At 37.4% G+C, this 20,264-nt stretch overlaps 1 protein-coding gene across 1 annotated transcript in view; it reads left to right on the top strand.

The window, feature by feature from the left end:
- Positions 1–251: 251 nt before the first annotated feature.
- The window catches only part of LOC114070888 (collagen alpha-1(XIX) chain-like), a gene marked incomplete at both ends in the record, with an annotated part of 61,738 nt that continues 41,725 nt past the window's right edge, over positions 252–20,264 (top strand). The window contains one exon of the mRNA XM_027908504.1: positions 252–305. Within this exon, the coding sequence (XP_027764305.1) occupies positions 252–305 (54 nt within the window). The remainder of the gene's footprint in view (positions 306–20,264) is intronic.

Genomic DNA, 20,264 nt, shown 5'->3' with positions numbered 1-20,264 from the left:
GACCTTCTTTTATGAAAATGTGGATGTGCAAGTATTTGTCAGATGAAGGTCTTAATTGACATTATAGGCGTATTAAAATATATTTGTTTTGTCTGATTTTAGTGTTACATGTAAGGCATCCTCCTCCACAGTGACTGCATTAATAAGCAAAAAAGCAGGTAGATGCTTTTCTGTTGAGTCTGATATGACCTGAGTAGTTTTGTTAACCTCAGAGGTCTGTAGAACTTCTAACTGATCAATTTGTTTTGTAGGGTGAAATGGGCGTCAAAGGGCAGAATGGTGTTGCTGGTCTGCCTGGCGAAAAGGTATGTTTGTGTATGTTGATATGTAATTTAACTCACGGGAAGTGTTCATTATGTCAGTGGATTATCTGTAATCATGTACAGAAATGGGAGGATAGAACACTTCTATTAGAAAATTGACTTTTAAAGGCAACTGTTGCTGTAAGAGGCTCAGAATTTCAATATTGAGCTTTATTGTTTGACATGACGGTCTCATATGTATGCAGGGTTTTAGTAATGGCAAAGGGTTTGATTTATTTTGTAGTTATCCAGATTTCTAAGTACTGAGAGAAGCAGAGTTATACATTTACTGCTGATGTTAAGTAATACGTGGCAGAAAAAGGGAGAGCAGGCTGGAAAGGTGTTTGAAGGACACTGCAATATTGAGGAATTGAATTCTAAAGTGATATTTTGTAAAACTCAGAGAAAGTAATAGCCAAGTGATGCAGGTGAAGCATCATTTTATGTCAGACTCTGGACTAGCTGTTACTATTCAGGAAAGTAATGTTTGAATTACAGATCAGTGAAAAAATGGACTCACTGTTTAGTACCAGTCAAATAAACAAACAATATTTAGAAATTATTAGGAAGAGAATAGGGAACAAAGCAAAAGCATTTTAATATCACCATTATTGATGAATCTGTATTGTGCTGCAACTTGAATAATGTATACAGTTCTGATTCTCTCTGATTTTCTGATGAAAAAGGCACAACTAAGGTAAGAGGTGTCCTGTTCTGTGTTCTATACAGTAATGAATACAGCAGAAAAGATTAATAGAGATTTATTTATTTATTTATTTATTTATTTATTTATTTTAGTCTTCAGTGTGTGAACTAGAGCATCAAACCTATCCGATAGCAAGTTCCAAAAGGAGAGAAAGGTCTCATTCTTCCTGTTACATTATTACAGTTTGAACAGTGCCGGAGAACTTAAAAAGTCTGCAAATGTATTAGAAAACTGATGGAGCAAAATCCACAGAGTGTGTCAGACTGCTTGTCTGAAAGCTCTTGAGCTCCAAGACACTGAAGTCTGGGAAACCCACTAGAGAAGTCTTTATGGCTATCCTGTTGTTTTTCTGTAGAGACATGCTCCTGTCACAGTTGTAGTCATATAACTGATTATAGAAACCTTTGATTTGATCCAGCTAAACAGTGTTTTACTGTGCTCCTAGTTGTAAATTAATGGGAAGAGTTATTGTAAAGCATTGTACATTGATTGAGACTGATCTAGAAAGAAGCTGTGTTTTCCCTTGGCTCTTCCTGTAGCTCCTACTCTGATATTATCTTGCTTTAAAATTACCAAGCTATGTTGCTTTTCCACTACCAGTTATTATTACAGTTTCCATGGTTAATACTGTTTGGATTTTCTTTTTGCTAAGTGCCTTGCAGATTCATTGTCAAGCCAAATCCCAAAGCTCCTGTTAGTTTACATAAGGCTCAACAGTCAGATCGTATTTAATATCAAGACATTGTACTTTTCCTGAACATTATAACTCTTTTAATTCAAACTATGTAAAAACCATACCATTTTTGCAAATTAAAAATGAACTACCATGAAATCTAGGACTGTCAAAACTGAAAATTTTTAAAATAAAAAAGACAATCAAAGTATTTTGTACACGCATAGCTAGATGAAGAAACTAGCTAGCTTCTGCTAGCTGGAGTTGTCATGTCTATGCAGAGTAGTACAGTGCTGTGTTCAATTATTAGCTTCTTTCTAGAGGCAGAATGACTATTTTCCTTGTGTTGTGGAAGGTGTTAAGATGCTCTGTCTCCCAGATGATGCATCAAGAGTTATAAAACTCTTTTGAAGCTGGTTTTGAAGAGTGCTGGTTATGGCCTGAGAAATTAAGTGTGTCCCTGAAGTGTAGGTTTGAGGTGACTGGAATACTTTAAGATGTATGATGACAGTCACCTATCTGTTGCAGATCAGGCTTCACAAGTTAAGCAACCCTAATCTAGCAATTAGACTAACCTCATTATGGCAACAGGAACTGATTGCTCTGCCATTAAGAATGATCTTCATCTACTAATGCTGCGTGCAGGGTCACATCACAGGCATAACCTAAGCAAGATTGGTACACTGCTGTGAAGTATTCCTAATATAAAAGTTTAATTATTTTCCTAGTGTTCTTGTCATACTGAAATAGTGAGAGGAGTTTCCTGTTGGTGGGACCCAGAAGCTTCTCCCTCCTGAAGTCATACTGCCATATTACTTCCATACAGGCTGCGTATGTACAGGTCCTTTCCTTGGCACCCACTGGGGGATTGATATGGATGATCTGCTTTCTTGATATGTGTTTTGTGTTGGGACTGCACGAAGCAGAATGGTTTTAAGAGGAATGGTTTTCAGCTGAAATATGAGACTTTTAAGTTACATGTTAAGAAGAAAGTCTTTACTCAAAGAGTGGTGAGGCACTGGAACAGGTTGCCCAGAGAAGTTGCAGATGTCCTATCCCTGGAATTGTTCTAGGCCAAGTTGGATGGGGCCCTGAGTGTACCTGGTGTAGTGGGTGGCATCCCTGCCCATGGCAGAGGGATAGGAACTAGATGATCTTTAATACCCATTCCAACCCAAGCCTTTATATATGATCCTCCTTTTATAATATACTTCTAGGTGTTTCAAAGAGTCTGACCATTAGTCTAGCTTAAGGAGATAGACACTTTGAACTATGATTGGAAGATCAAGTATTCAAGCCATAAAAATGTATTTTTAGTCATTTTCTGAGGATAAGGGGGGGAAAAAGCGTTCACCAGCCACCACATCTCTCTGTTCTCATTTGCAGGGAGCTCACTCTGTACTTTCTTTTCTGAGCTTTTTGTAAACTTGAACAAGTTGGTTTTGATTAGCCTCTGTATAGTTGAGAATTTTCTTTTTCCTGCCTTTCTTGTGTCACTCACTTAAATAACTCAAGTCCTTTCCTTCTCTTTGCTACTGCGTCTGTACTGCCGTGGCAATGAAACTCCAAATTGAAAGTTTATGTCCTGGGTGCTAGGTGTCCTGTTTGGGTTATGGGGTCATTTTTTGCTGGCCTGTGGTGACTTGACAGTCAATATGAACCTCTTAACTGTTTTGGCACATGCATTTCAGGGGGTGGACCGTCTCTGTGTACTTGAAAAGTTTAGCAGGAGACTTCCTGCTTCTGAGAGACAGGTTGCCACCTTGAGGAGTTGTGGACATTATTGCTCTCTCCGTGTACCTGAAAGGAGGTTATACCAAAGGAGGTTATACCAAAAGATCCCAGGACAAGAGGAAATGGCCTCAAGTTGCACCAGGGGAGATTTAGATTGGATACTAGGAAAAATTTCTTCATCAAAAAGGATGGTCAGGCATTGTAACAGGCTGCCCAGGGAAGTGGCTGAGTCACTATCCCTCAAAGTGTTCAAAAAATGTGGCATTTGAGCACATGGTTTGGTGGTGAAGACGGCGGTGTTAGGTTAAAGGTTGGACTAGATCCTAGAGGTCTTTTTCAACCTTAACGATTCTATGTCTTATGTGTTATGAATCCTGCTAGCCTAAAAGGTCTCATGCCCCTGAGAATGTTCTGATGGCAGTAAGGCTCAAAGGACTCAAGCTGCTGAAGGTATTATTTGCTCTGTTCTTGGCCTTTACATATTTGTCTATGTTTTTCTATTATGAAAATATTTTTCTACTTTATCGGTGTCTACATTCTGAAAAATAAAACTGATGTAAGCAGAACTATAAATCACAACATTCAGCAGACTTATCAAAATAAACTGGTTTTGTCCATTACCCTTTATCCAAACCTCCATAGCAATTGCTTTCATATGATTCATAGTATGCAATTCAGAGCAATGGAGATGATGCATCTATGTTTCCTAAACTACATTTTGTGAAATACTGTGGCAAAGTTCACTTTGAATCCTTGACTTTTAAATGGCTTACTGTTGAAGTTGTTTGCACTAATTTTTTGCAATCTAGATTATGAACAGACGTCATAAAATATTAAATATATTGATTAAGCTTTTTAAAGTAGCTGGTTTTGCACAGTAAGTCTGAAGCAGTGAGATAGGCTGTACAGCAAGCAGTATGCTGTACAGTTGCTACTGCACTGTATATATGCTCCTGCAGTGTATTATTAATATAAACAGTTTAGGCTGAAAAGAGAAAGAAATGCTTATGTGAATAAAAAAGCATTTATCACTACACATAGATTTGTATTCAAAGTTGGACCAGAATAAAAAACCTGAGTGTACATTTCAAGAACTCTACCAAATGTATGAGTGTTTGTACTCTGAGTCGTGAAAATGAGATTGGGTTTACATGAATCTATGCAGTAGGTATCCGTAAAAGGATTATTCCTTCTTTTTTTCAAATGCGTGTATTTGTGATGATGATGACCCAACAAAATGTACATGAACTCATATATTTTGTGAATTAGAAGATAACGGAACTAGAGTAAATAATGCTGTTTGTGGTGGCCTTTTTTTCTCATTTAACTGTGTGCTATGGTTATCTGTAACTTCAGTTTTCTCAAGTACAATATCAGTCTGCTGTCTTCAGTCTTCACTGATTTTGAAACCTAGCACTCATTATTTTATTCTTGATAAATTTGATTATCCTTTTATTACAGGATTCTCTTTATATTTTGTACAGGTAAGGAAATTATTAGTAAAAGGCTTCCCAAAAGGTGATATAGATTCCATTTGTACTTTGAATGCTGCATTAAAACAGCATGATAACACTTCCTGAACAGTTGACTTTGTATTGCCTGGTGGGAAGAGCTCTCCTTTCTTAGTGGTACCTGAGAAAATGAGTTTGAAATCTGCTGCTTTTTTTTTTTTTTTTTTTTTAAGAATGAATTTAATTCAGAAGCTCAGTATAAAACATGGCTTTGAAACATCCAGTGCTATCTTTTACAAGATAATTTAAATATTTATACATGAATTTAAAATTTTGGAAGCCCCCAAACAACATGTGTAGCATCTGACTTCAAATTGCTTTCAGAGATGCTTTTAATACGCATCTCCATACCGAGCTACTCCAGGGTTGTGTCTTCAGGGCCAGCTACTTAATGAAATCCAGAACTTGAAACTTCTTAAATGTACATCTGAATCAAAATGTGGTTGTGAAGATCCTTGCGACCACTGACCTGCTTTCCCCATTGCTGCAGTTAGACCATGGACACTCTGTCCAGAATTTTCCAAGGCATAGTTGACTTGGCAGAAGAGCCATAGATATACAACCTGTTATACCAGTTCAGCATATGCTTCTGGAGCATTAATCACTCATGTAAATATGCAAATCTGAGGAGACATTGGTGTTGAGCAGTTTTGGTAATGCAGTCTTTTCCTTGCAGCTGTCTTGGAAAACCTCTGGATTTGCCTTACACATTTCATATACTGTAGAGATCCTTGACAGGGGTCAGGATATTTCCAAAGTAAATCATCAGCATCTTTGAGAAAACTTCCAGAAATGCATGTGGAGCACTGGATACATACTGCTTAAAGCCATCATACTCAGTTTGTCCGTCTTTTATTCAGTGCCATCCAATTTCTAAGCTCCTGTCATTGCTAATCAGTTATATTTCAATATTTTTAGGTAAGTTATGGACATATATTGTGCTAGTTATGCAACTTCTGAAAAATCTTTGTACTGCTTTACTCTGGAGTCAAAAGAGTATAATCAGAAATATAGAAAAAGTATTTGACGTCACAAAGCTTTCCAAAGTACTCCTACTCTTACAGTTGTGAGCTGTAAGAACGTAAAGCCAAAAAAAACCATTTTAATAGGAAATACAATGCAAATTTTTAAAAAACAGGGGGTTTATGGGTAAACAATTAAATAGAGTAGCCTCAAAAAAGAAAGGCAGTGGTTTTCCAATTGGAAACTTTATTAGCACCAAGTTTAAAGCCTTGAGGTGTTGAGAAGTGCTGGCCATTGGAAATCAGGCAGTTGGACACCATCTATTTCAGTAACAAATTTGCTGTGAGTTTTGTATTCTTTTTGTGTTTTCAGTGATTATCTTTCTGTATAAATAATATACATCTTATTTAAAGAGATGGATGAATACGAAAATAGTAGGTCTCAGTATATTTCTGATGTATAAATTTGCTCTCTGAAATATCTTACTGGGAAAATACACTTTAAATCAATATATTTTCTAAAACTGGTTTCATTACTTCAGCATGTATAGTTCTTGCTTGCTTGCTCTCTCTTTAGCATTACAGAGAAGTGTTTTGAATAGCCTTTGATCATAAATTTGATTCCAGAGAGCCGTCTGCTGTGCTGACTTATTTTTGCCTTATTAGGTGAATTTTGCTGTTCACAACTCCAGGAACTGTTGAGCTCCTTGGTTTTTCAATTCCTAAAGTTTAACGACAGCAGTTCAGTTCAGTTCTTGATAGAAGCTGCATGGAATCAAATTACCTTGCATGCAGTGACATTGCTTCAGTGTTATTTCCACTCTGGAGGGAGTGGTGCTACTGACTGCTGTAGGTGTTGGTGTGCAGAGACTTGATTTTTAAATTAAAGACTCATTGCTCATTGCTTTTTGAGGAAAAAGAAATTATGCTTCAGTCCCATCTGAGGAAAGAAATGGCATTGTCTTCTGTCCTCTTGTGGCTTCCCTCAAAATCAGATTAGTATGTCTCAGTAGAACAAAAGTGCAAATGTGTTTTGGAAGCCAGACATCAATTCTTGTATTGCTTGGCATCAAAGCCGTGGGCTCCTTCAGGCGAGTGACACTGGTGAGATAAGAGTGGGAGTGGAAGGGTATATATACCCTCTGGTATTTGCATTGGAACTGTAATAACCAGTAGAACGTGGCTGGTCATGGGGGCCTGGAGTGCAGCAGCAGCCTTTGTGATGTGAGGTGTGGCCGCAGCAACCAGAGGTCACCGTCCATTTTATAGGGGTCTGGGATGCTGGGAGCAAAACGAAGCATGGCATGCTGCCAGGCAGGGCAGGCTTTTGTTGGTGTGTTATGTAATGTGGAAGTAAAATATAATGCGGTTGTTAAATAATGCAGTCATTAAATGCTGCTCTTTGTTCCTTAATCAGAGATCCATGAATACGCTAGCTGTGAGCCTGCCTGGCTCTGGGATTCTTAACTATATTTGAAAAGCCTCAGTTGGGACCTTACAGAGTTTGAAAGGTCAGGGGGAGGCTTGAGGATTCTTCTTCAATTGTTCATAGTTTATATTTATTGGAGCCTTTCTGGAAGGTTTCTGTGACACATAGATTTTAGTTTTGTATGTTTTTTTCTCCTTCAGTTGTGAGGGGGTTTTAAACTGTAGGTTTTTAAACTGATATTCTGAACTTTCCACATTTCATCAGAAAGCAGAGCTTTAAGAAAAATACCTGTTATTACAAGATTGAGCATTGTAAAAGCTGGCAGCAATGCTTTGCAGAAAATGGACTAATTGGGGAGGAAAGATCTTTCTTACTGTACTGCTGGATTGTACAGCTTGTCTGATACATTATGCTTGGTTTGTTTGTCTTCTTCTTTGGTATTGGACTTCACAGAATACTAGATTTTGGGCCTGCTGAATCATTGATCTACATTAGAATAATTGTGTGTAACTTCCGTCATTGTACTTCATTTAAATTATATAGAAGAGTATTTCCTCACAGGATAATAACTCCTATTATAAGTAGCACATTAGTGGTTTCTTTTAAGTTGTCAGTGTCATACAACAGAAAATTCATACATAGTACAAATTAAACAGTTTTATAGATAATACTGTTGGCTGTGACTTCTGACCTTTTAACTCTCCTTTGCCCTTTTTTAGTGGGTGAGTTGTATTATTAATTTTTAAATAAATACAGCTCAGATGTCCATTTGTAATGTCAATGAATATACTTCTTCCCCCAAAAAAACCTTAAAATTATAACATAGGTTTTATATTCCAAATTCTATGTAAATTGCTTTTTTAAATGCATAGATATTGAGTTGTTGGAAATAAAAACTGGATTTTAGTACTATAGTAAAGTCATTCATAGGTATTGCAAGCCACAATGTATTTTATTTTCTAATTCCCACTGCTAGTCAGTATTTATAAACACCTAAAATCCATACTGCATGTTTCAAGTCTGAACTGATTAAATCAATGTGACACGCTGAGGCTGGGCCAAGTCTTGTCTAATCAGCAGTCAGCACTGTTGCTCTGGCATGAGGCTCCCAAAAATAGAAACACAAGAAGTCAAACAAGTAAGTGGAAGGGCACTAAAAGAAAAAGTGCTGCTAATTCCACTGTTGACTTTCTGTCTAATGGATTCTTGTTCCCAGGCCACACTAAGTAAAGCAACTGGCGCGGGCTGTGTTCCTGCAGATGGCTCAGCAGTGACACACGTGGCCCAGCTGGTTGACAGGTGTTTGATTTGTGTTTAACAAGTACCTCATACAAGCCAGGTTTTTTTTTTTTTCTTTATAGATACCAAGAAGCTAGTCAGCTGATGCTTTTCTTCAGAATTAACACCCCTTTCACTATGCTACCTTTCTGTTGTGAATGACAGTTCTTCGATTGTCCCATACAGATGAAGATAACAGGATTTTAGCTTGTAATAAGAAAGACACTAAACAGGAGAAATTAATTCATAGTTAGCTTTGTTTAATAGTTGTAACCTGTTACCTTTACACTTGGAAGATGCTATATTATTTATAGCTATTGGCAGTGTTACCTCAGGAAATATTTATTTAGCTGTCCACTTCGCAGAATGAAAATTCACTTAAAAATTATGCATGGAAGGAGAATGCCAGACTTCTGGGGTGTTGCTGTTATACTCCATGTTAGTGTGTCTCCATATAAGAAGGTCTTAGGACTTTCTTGTACAATGTAGCATAACGTGAAGGAAAAAAAATTCCCTGTCCAGTGGAACATACGGTATTGATAGAGATGCACCAAAGGCCATGAGGGAAGAGCAAAGGTAGAAAACTATTTAGCAGACAAGAATTATGTAGAATGTGTGCAGTACTATTCCTTAATGAGTTTTTGAAGCTTTTTTGTAAGCTACATGACAACACCCTGCATAATTGGGGAGAGGTCATCTCAATGAGAGTTTAAGGGGGAGGTGGGTGGTGGTTGTGTTTTAATGAATAGAAGATACTATGAGCTTTGCAGCGTTTGTTAGTCAGTGCCATCATAGCACCTCTCCTGGCAAAGGCAGCGATGAAAACAGTAGAGCAATCAGGATGCTTTTACCAGTCATCTTTGATTAATGAGAACCTTAGCCAGTAGGATGTGTAATGTAACAGTGGCTGTGGTGAGTTTCACCACACTTTGAGCTGAGAATTTTTATTTTTTGATATCAAATCCATGAGGTAAGACAGTTAACAAAAATGTGTCTCTTGGCAGGGACAGGGTTGTGATGCCAGAGTGTTGTCAAATAGCCAGAGGAAATGCCACCCTGTAGAATACACTGTGCTGGCACTACTTCTGCTGAACTACAGAAGAATGAGAAAGGAATGCAGCTGGAGAAATGGGTGTCAGACTAGTGTTGATTCTCTAAATAAACATTGGGCTTTAGTGAGAGGATAATTAAAAACTCACACAAAGAGCCTGTGTCCCTCAGATAAAAGAGTAGCTGCTTTCTGTCATGCATCCCAGGTGTGGTATACAGAGTAGGCTAATAAGCCTCAAAGAGGTTAAAAAAAGGGCCTGAAAAGGAAAAGTACAGCCCTACTCGGCTGAGATGTCAGGGTGTTCAGAATTTACAGAAATTGAGACTTATCTTAAAGGAGTAGATGCAGGGTTCCTTTGCTAACAGGAGATCCACTGATCCCAGATTCTCAAGTGAGTCTAGGTGAGTTGGAGTACTAGATAGATGGTCGGTATATCCTCTTGGTCTCTCTCCAAAATACATTAAATGTCAAAGGGACCATTCTTGAAGTGAGCAGATACATTTCTTGGGAAAGTCTTAAACATCCATGTGTAAATGGAGACATGGGAACTGTATCTTTAACAGCTTTATTTATCAGCAGTTGATAAATTTGCAGCTACACAAGCACACAAACAACATGGTATTTCAGAAAAAGTACTGATATGAGTTAGGTCCTAGATTAGAAATTCAAATCTATATGCAGTCTGATTCACCTTAAATGCTTATTTTTTTCTACTTACTTTTTCATTTCATATCTGTGTGGTTAGACATTAAAGTTAACAGTATTTCATGGTCTGTGGGCAGATATTATTTTAGTGTAAACTCACATTTGTACCAGCTGAGAATCTGCCTCCTGAACCTTCAGTCTGTGGAAGTGGATAGTGATGATGATGATGATGATAATAATAATAGTTCTTTGGTAAAGAATAGCCTCTGAAATCTAATGGTTTGACCAATGCTGTTTACATTCCTAATATAAACTTGGGGTTCCAAGTATTATGATGAGTATAATGGTCATAATATATTGTATTACTTTTTAAAGATCTTAGCAATAAATTCATATTGAATAATGCTTTTTAACATATATTTAACATTATTGCATTTCAAATATTGTTTGAGCAAGGCCAATTAGATTAATTTCAAATTCTGTTGAAACTTTAATAGGATTTAGACTTGCTTTAACACCATGTTATAGCTGGATTAGCAGTAAATCAATAGATGGTGTGTAAGTTTGGTAACTTTTGACAGATTTACTGTAAGTGAAGAACCATGGTTGCAATGAACTATCAGTTGTCCATGATTATAAGATCAAATTTTTTTCTACTTTCCTACTTTGGATGATAGAAATATCCAACTGGCTAGACTTAATTTTCTAAACTGTTCATCTAGTAAACATTATGAATCTTTCAGCCAGAAGCCTATTAGCCTATTCTCGGTACTCTACAGGAAGTGTTCTCATGGGCTTTGTTTGCATTTTCTTTATGCTCTGCATATGATATTGTAGGTCAACTGAACTGGATTGTTATCGAGCCCGTGTCCAATTTTTGTCTGCACTGCATTTTTAAGTTGTCACCTCTCCAAGGACATGCAGTAGCAGTGAATACCTCTTACATTTGCCAAACACAGAAGGAAGACTTATTGATAGCAGAGGCTCTGCTTCTGCTGATACTTTTTTTGATGGTATAGAAACCAATCCTTGACACATATTACAAAAACCTCAGTCAGTTTATTTTTAAAGAAAAAGGAGGGGGGGAAGGCAGTATATCAGCCTGTAGTTATGCATGAAAGTAAATGGAGTGATCCTTTTATTTTGTTTTTTTCAGAACAACTTCTCTGATTTCTTATGTTAGGGGAAAATAATTTGTGGGACGAAACTATAGGAACAAAGTCTTGACTTATGTACTTTATTTGTGAAATATGTATGCTTTATGTATTTGAACATAGAAATTACGTGAGTTGGATGCTTTCTAAGACATGCTAATAGGGGAAAAGGGAAACTATGTCAACTAAAGAGAGTGCAATCTGGAGTAAGGAGCCCTGGGGCCATGTTCTTTGATGGTCTGAGCTGCCTCTGGCCACTGATACATTAGTTCACGTGCAAAGCACCAAAACCTAGATTTTCAAGTGTCGTTTTATTTGGGGTGTATTTAACATCTAATTGCCTGAATGGATAGGCAAGTCAGTCTTGTTCCAAATATGGGTAATGGGAAGGGATGGGAATGAGGAAAGATTGATGGCTCCTGAATTCAGACTATGTTATAATATGCAAATGAGCTCAGTAGGGTGACTGTCATTTGCCTTTCTCTTGAGCCACAGAAACCCTGATCACTAGGACATGAGTCCTCTGACCAGCCCGCCCTGATCCCCTTGGCCAAACTATGGTGTACCTGCTCTGCTGGGGCTGCTGTGGAACCAGGAAACAAACTATTTACCTATCGCAAGCTCTTCTTCATCAGGTTATTTTAAGGGAGGGATCTTATTCTTACATGGGTCAAGTTTGTATCAAGGATAGCACTGTGCAAGTACTCAGCAAGTGCTGGTAGTTCAGCAGTAACCAAGAGGGAATGAAAAGAGGGGTAGAGGCAGTGAAACTAAAATGTCATATTGTTTAGCAGAAACTTTTTGACATGGCTAATCCAGGAAATTGATGGATCAAGTAATAATAAATATAATCTGATTATATTTTTATGTAACTCTCATTCTATCAGGTGATCCTGACCATTAACAGGAGCCTGTTTAAAGAAATAAGGAAATATTCCAGTAGGCTAAGGAAGGTGTCATCTAATGGACTATAATTGGTGTGGGATTTTTATTTGTTAAAGGCAAATCTCTGTCTCCAGTGGTGGCTCTGGAGTAGCTTGGTACATGCTCCACAGGGGAGGATGCTGCTTGAGCCCTCTGACAGTACGTTGTTGAACATTCCGCTCCATTTCTGCAATGCTAAAAATAGTTGTCCTCATTTTAAAACACAGGGCTATTAGATTATTCCAAGGGTCTGGCATACTTAGGCTAATGGAGGGCACATATCCATAAATTATCAAAACAGTAAGTAGTGTTTGACCATGCTGATTTTACTTCTATTAAGACGAGTTTCCTTGCTAGTAACCCTGGAGTAACAAGCCTACTCTGTAAATCAAGCTCCTGGCAGTGCCCCAGTAAATTTAAAAATAAAAGGAGAAATGTTTGGTTTTAATATTGAGAATAGGGAAGCATCTCACTGCTTCTTGGTGGCTTTGTTTTTTTTTTTTAATTTTGAAGAATCATGTCTGAAAAATGCTTAAAGTATTTTACAGTAATTGTTTCTCTTTCCCAGCCTTGAAAAGCGTTTCATGAAGTTCCAGAATGTTTGCCTTTATAAATCTTGTTAATACTTAAAATAGTCTAAATAGCAAAAAATGCATTCCAAATGATTGAAACAAGTTTCTTTCAACTCTTGGTTTTGTTTTCTTGGGTTGTTGTTTTTTGGGTTTTGTTTTGGTTTGGGTTTTTTATGTGATTAGATACCGAGATTCCTAGGTCATTTTTGGCACCATATGGCTGGACAGTACAAGTAACCTATGCTCTTGATAAAGTTTGCATACTTGTATGTTAAGATAACCTGTCCTTTTATATTTTTAAAATCTTTTTAATGTGGAAATCTTTTATTTGGGCAGGGGAGGGAATAGCTAAATATTGAAGTCAAGGTATAAAAATTAATGAAAATGAGTTCTAGGAAGGTTGTTAAGTACACACATACAAAGCATCTTTACCTTCAAAACCTTTAGGTGTAAACTGAGTCTCCAATTTTATAGTGTTGCAGTGAAATTACAACCTGCAAAATCAATAAATAATAAATATATTAAGGACCCTGATTACAAATATAGTGCATATTTACAAAATACTTAAAGCAACCACAGCATCAATCATTTTTGTATTTTTGCATTGTTGCGCTGAAGGGATGATTTATGAAACACTGATTAAACAATGCAAGAGAAAACACCTATGGCTTGTCTCCACAGAAAAACCCTGTGAATGTGTTGTGGTTTCTTTTCTAGTTTACAGTCATCCAATACAGTGGGAAATATGAAATATTATTATCTGGTAACAGAGTATGAAGAATTTTTCACAATCCGTCCTGTAAATCTGGAGAAAATGAAGAGCTAAGGATTACTTTTAATGATTGATTAGAATTTTTCCCCAGCATGCTAGCGTGTATTGTTACAGAGGGGAGCTGGAAGGAAGATGTTGGACACTGTACCATGAGTTAGAAAAATGCCATTTTAACAAGCTATTTTAAGCTGTATTTTAATTGTTGTATGTCATGAGGGTTTTGTATTCATTTGCTTAATTATTTATATAATTTTGATGAGTAAATTTTCTTTCATTGGCTGCTTTTTTAGGAGAGACTGGAATTTTTCCTTTGTCTCTGTTCTTTTAGCGTCTGACAGGCATTTGTCTCCTTCTTGGCTTGGAATCAAACAAAGTGCACTTTCAAAATTTTCTTCTGTTGCTGATTTCTGGCTTGGACACAAAACTCAGCTGGGTGGTGTGCGAGTTACTAGGACAAACTTCTGTCAAGGACATAAGATCCTTGAATGGAATGGAGAAAGTATTTAATTTTAGGTTCTTTTAGCTTAAGTCTTCTTAAGCTCCCATTTGAAATCGCATGAGCACAGATGAATTCTAGCAGAATTTAGCTCAGTAACTGTAGTTTTATTATGACAATAATTAATGTACTTCACGGTGGCATTTTTCATGAATCTTTAAATGTGTCGGGTGGCTCTTTGCTTTGAGTGGCAGAACCGGGTTCTCACTAGGCCTGTAATTGTTTAACATGCTTTGCTAAGAAGGAATGGAAAAGAAAACTGCTGCAATATTTTATATTTTAATTCTAGATGAGGTACTACTAGGTTTCTAACTATACCTTTTCCTTTCAAAGCCATGTATTAAATGCAGAATTGAATTGTCTGTAGCTGTTGATTAATTTTTTCTTTTGCTCAAATATTCCTTATTCAAATACTGAATATGAAGCTTACTGTTACTCAGCTTGAGTAACAGTAAGAGTAACCTTTTAGAAACATTTTTTTATTAGCAAGGTGATTGGTTTTACTTGCACTATCTGAGCATAGACCTTTAAGAATCTGGTTTCCTGAATGGAAATCCCACACTTTAGTCAGATTCTTAATTTTCATGGGCAGTGCAAGAAGAATTTGCAAGCTGGAGGATGACAGTCAACTATACAGATTATTTACTTGCTCTTTTAAAAGACACAGTAATTTAACAGCATATACAGAACATTCACTTAGTAAGTAGGACAAACTTGCCTGATTGCAAAGGATCAAGATTTGAATTTCTTCCTCCTGAGTAGGCTGGACACTCCTTTAGAGATGGGGGAAAGATACGAAAAACCCCTTTGAGCAGAGCTAGAAGCCAGCAGTCAGCTTTGTAGGTGCAGCTTCCTGTGGGACCCAACTGCGGATCCGTGTGCTCTTGAGCATCTCACAGGTATTATGGAGAGAGTGGAAGCTGTGGTACACTTGTTGGGATTTTAGTTACTTGGTTAGTATGCAAGCATCTTCTGGAGTATTCTTTTCTGAATCAGCGACTGAAGTAAAACTTAAGAAAGCTTGTCTTGTGATCCAAATTCTCTCCTTTTTTTTTTTTTTTTTGTTGTTGTTGTTGTCTATTTGTGTGAAGCAACCTACAGCTGTATCTGCTGCAAAATTAGACAACCTGTAATTTTTAGTGGCCTAATATTTTGAAAATGAGAAGTATTTTAATGAAATACAAGCTAACAGACATAAATAACCCTAGAAATCAATTCAGCTGTTCTGTAGAAAAGGAATGAGAAGCAATGCATGTCCAGATGCCTTTTTCTTTTATTTTAGCCCAGTCATGAGTTAGGTTTGTAAAATTGCGGCTATGTACATTTTGTTTCAGGGGGAAGCTGGCTTAGTAGGTGCTCCTGGCATACATGGTCTTACTGGTTCCAAGGTAAAAGAAAAACTAAACACCAAACAAACAAACAAAAGTTTAATTCTATCCATTTGAAATCTCAACTTCCTTTTTGCCAGCTGTCCAATATCTACATAAATTGTACTTGAATTTCATATCCTGTTTCTGAGTTATATAATGTGACAGAGGAACTTTACTACTGGCTTCTCTTTTGAAAAGAGAAAGGGCATGTGGTGCTGTGGTACAAACCTGCCTAGCAGTAATATTTTGCATGAAGAGCAGCTGCCTAAGTCTCCAAAATGTGCAGCTCTTTCCAAGCACAGTATTGTAGATTAAAAAATTTGACGTTTGAGAGTCTTGGAATCTCAGCAAAATGAGACGACACTGCTTCTTCCACTCTTCCATTTTAATCTTTTTGCTATTTTCCAGAAGTGGAGTATTATAGGAAGGCCAGAACTTGCAAAAGGAGACATCTGTATTATAGACCTCACTGATAATATTTATTAGAGTGGCCTCTTTTCAGGGTCAGATTTTGTTTTCTGTTGATTGCAGCTGTTTTTAACAGCAGTTATTTGGAATTAAATTTAAATGTCTGTCCAGCTAATTCCTTTTAGCAAATTCTAGGGGAAATAGTTCTGCTGCTTCAACAAGTTAAGACTACACAAAGCCCCCATTATTTTGTTATTATTAAAATTTCTAGAAAGTGTTCTGAGGCATGACCTGGATGCAATTTGTGTATCTTTTGGGCATATACTTCCTGTAATATTGCACAAGGGAAAGGAAGGAACTTTCTGCAGATGAGGTAGCCAGCATTTTGTTCAGAAACAAGCTTACAACAGTCTATCAGTTTATATATTCAAAGACAGGATCTCATTGACTTTAAATATGCAAGCATATTTAAAACACTGAAAATCAGCTGAGCAATCCTGCAGTGAGTATCAAGATGAGCATTCAGTGATTGGTCCATGAAAAAACTTGTGTAAAATATTTTACCTAACTTAATGAGAATTTTACCACAGAAAGGAGAACTTAAATCAGTCATAAATGTATTATTTTTCAAATTTCACATTTTTATATCTACAGCATTTGAATTATTTGAAGCAAATTACCAGTGGCTAATATTGTTGTATTTTTTATGCTGTCAAGGGGAAATTACCTAAACTTCTTTATCTATGCTTTGTTGATTATATTTCTTATTTTCTCTAACTGGTAATATTTTTTTTTTCTAAATTGAAATATGTGCAAAAAAATCTGGACTGTGTTTCTGAAACATAAGGATTTAGTTAATCACTACCATTGACACAGGCAGAGAGCTGACTGGTTGAGCAGCAGCATTGCTGAAAATGATGTGGAGGTAGACATGAGACTGAACTATGAGCTAACATTGTTCTCCAACTGGAATAAAGTAAACCAATTATAGGTCTATGTTAGTAAAACTGCAGGTAGCAGATGCTTGATGGTGCTGCATCTGATGTGCTGTGTCATGTTTTGGGCTTCCTCTAATCTCAATTCCATAGGAGATGTGGAGAAACCAGAGAGGCTCCAACAAGGAATTAATTTATGTCAAGGGCCTAGAAAACAAGACCTTTGAGGAGAGTTTCAAGGAGCAAAGTTTTCTGAGTCTGGCAGAGAGGAAGCCAAGGAGTGATTGAAACTGTCCTGCAAACCTTAGGAGCCCAGCTGGTTAATCTTCAAGGACAGCTTCCTAAAACCCCAAGAACAGTTCATGCTGTTATGTGGAGAGTTGAGTGAGTATGGCAGAAGGCCAGCGTGGATGAACAAGTTGCTTCTGACTGACCTCAGACACAAAGTAAACTATGGAAGCAGGGGTGAGCTGCTCAGTAGGAACATAGAAACATTGCCAGAGCATGTGGTGATGGGGTTAGGAAACCAGAAACTCATCTGGAATTAAAACTATTGAGAGAGTTTAAGGGCAGCATGAAGGGCTTCTGTTAAGTGCATCCATGGCAAAAACAAGGGTGAAGAAAATTTTGACATGCTGCTTAATGAGGGACATGGAAAAGGCTGACAATACCCAATTCTTTTTTTTTTTTTACCTTGTTTTTTCCCCTAAAGCTTACCCTCAGACCTCCCAGGTTAGTTAAGCCTCCTAGCAGAGAGTGTGATAATGAACCATTGCCCACTGAAGTTGAAGGGTGTGTTAAGAAGCACTTAAGCTACTTGGACATTTTCAAGATACCAACCAGTATGCGTCCAAGGGTGCTGGCTGTCACTGAAGGGCTGCCCTCTGTCATTATCAAAAAATAATGATAGCTAGAGGAGGTCACTGATGACTGGAAACAAGCAAACATCACTTTCATCTTCAAGAAGGATCCAGTGAACTGTGGGACAGTCACCCTCACCTCTGTCCTTGTGAAAATTATGTAGCAAATCCTGGAAGGCATTTCTAAACACAAGAAGAACTAGAAGGTGACTGAACAGCCAGTGTGTATTTACCAAGGACAAATCGTGCTGACCAACCTGATTGCCTGCTGTTATAAACTGACCATCAGTGTGGATCGGGGGAGAGCAGTGGATGCTCTTGATTCCAGCCAGGCTTTTGGCTCAGTATCCAGATGTATTATTATACTTGAATGTATGAGGTTCTGACTGGATAAATGGACAACAGTGTGGATGGAAGACTGGTTGGATTGTTGGGATCAAAGGTGGAATAGCTGGTCTGCAGTCCGACTGCAACCTAGTATCTAGAGCCATACCTCATGGGGTGATACTGGGGACAGTATTATTTAATGTCTTTATTAATAACCTGGATGATGGCATTCTCAGCAAGTTCATGGATGTTATCAGATGTGAGGATACAGTAGTGCACTGGAAGGTATGGCAAGAATGGTATTCAGTGTGACCTCAATATGCTGTAGAAATGAGGTAGTGCAGAACTCAAGAAGTTAAGCAAAGGCAAACATAAGGTCCTGCCTCTGAGAAAGAATAGCCTCATGCAGTAGTGCAACACAGGTTTAGGTGCCAAATTTCTAGAAAGCAGCTGTACAGAAAAAGAGTTGGGAGTCCTGCTGGATGCCCTTATTTTGGTTAAGGCCAAAGGCATCTTGGGCTGCCTTAGCAAGTCCATGGCCAGCAGATCAAGAGAAGTGATTAGTGCTTGTGAGACCGCATCTGGAGATCTGTTTCCAATTTGCAGCTCCCCAGGAGAGGATAAACAGCACCTCATTAGGTGAGTCGAGTGGAGGCCCACCAAGATGGCCAGCGGCTTGGAGCCCGTGCTGTGCAAGGGCAGGGGGAGGGAAGTGGGCTTGTTCAGCTTTGAGATGTTTTGAAAAGTGGGAGGGTGGGGCGTGGTGTGCAGACTGATTGCTCTCTGTAACTACTGGTAGGATGTGGACAAGCCAGAGCCAGACTAGACCAGGTATACAGTGAAAGAATGAGAGGCAATGAACACAAGCTAGTCAGAGAAACTTTGATTCTATCTAAGAATAATTTTTATATAATGAATTTGGGATTGAGTAAATACAGGATATGCAGTCTCACAAATGGGAAAGCTAAATGAAGAAAACATTCTAGGAATTTGGCAAAAGTGAGTGTTAGCTCTGTTATATGTCCAAAGGTTGAAGAAGAATGGTAATCATAGAACTACCCAGGTTGGAAGTGACTTCAAAAGAACATCTGGTCCAGTCTTTCAAAAGAAAAGGAAACTAGAAGAACAGAACAGAAGTTGTATACATTTGGAAATTATTTCAGTTATTAGACTCTCATTTTTAGGTGAGGACATGTGGAAGCTTATTTCAATAAATACCATTTTGCATGCTTAAAGCAGCCACTGTAGGTAGTTAATGAAAGGTCCAGAACTGCTTGATAATCTATACATCTGCACACCTCCAAAGCTTTAAATTTAAATCTCAGATGTTAGTACATGACGCTATATCAGTTGAAAGATCTGACAAACTGCTGCTAGAAATTTAACTGTTCCAGTTAAATTCACTTAAACCTCAGACTTCTATTTAAGGAAATTACGCTCTCTGAAGGGTAAAAGGATGTTTAGACATTGCTCTTTCTAATTTTTGAAAGGAATTTTAAAAGACACCATTAGCTTTTACTTTGGAAATTTTCTACTCTTTTCATCTACAGACCTGTAAAAACCATTTATGTTGTACTGAGGCGATGAGACTGAAGTCTAAGGAAGACATGGCAAAGACATGAAAACCATGCCTGCTAGATGATTTAAGGGAGAAAGATCAATTGGGTTTTTTTAATTAGGTAGTTTTTGTGCTGCCCGTATATAATTTTGCTTGTCCGTTTGCTGTATGTCTCAAATAATATGCAAGTATATATTAATAAAAACCTAAAGCATGTGTTATTCTTGTATAATATAGACAGACTGCAGACTATTTGATGAAGACATGAATGTAGTAAGATTGTGCATTATGATCCGTTTCTGAGCTGAAAGTTAGGAAATTGGATCTGGAAAGAGCATTATATCAAGTCTTTTTATTGAAATATTATCAAATAAAGAATTTAATATGCTGAAATAAGCTGAGCTTGAATTAATATTTTAAAACTCACCTCTTCTGTGTTTTCTTGGGGGGATTTTTTGTGTTTTGTTTTTAATATTTGGGTAGTTAGATATGGTTTTCAAAGGGAAAGAAGTTAGTTTTCTTTTCATAAATTGTATCTTTATATTGATCTGGGTTGGAGGCCTTCATAGCTGACTAGTTATATTTAAAAATTAAAAT

This window comes from Empidonax traillii, unplaced genomic scaffold, assembly GCF_003031625.1.
Source record: "Empidonax traillii isolate 1590-97213 ecotype Southwest subspecies unplaced genomic scaffold, ASM303162v1 scaffold1731:size67478, whole genome shotgun sequence".
NCBI lineage: Eukaryota > Metazoa > Chordata > Aves > Passeriformes > Tyrannidae > Empidonax > Empidonax traillii.
The sequence above is the reverse complement of the archived record's forward strand: the minus strand, read 5'-3'. Positions and strand labels throughout refer to the sequence as shown.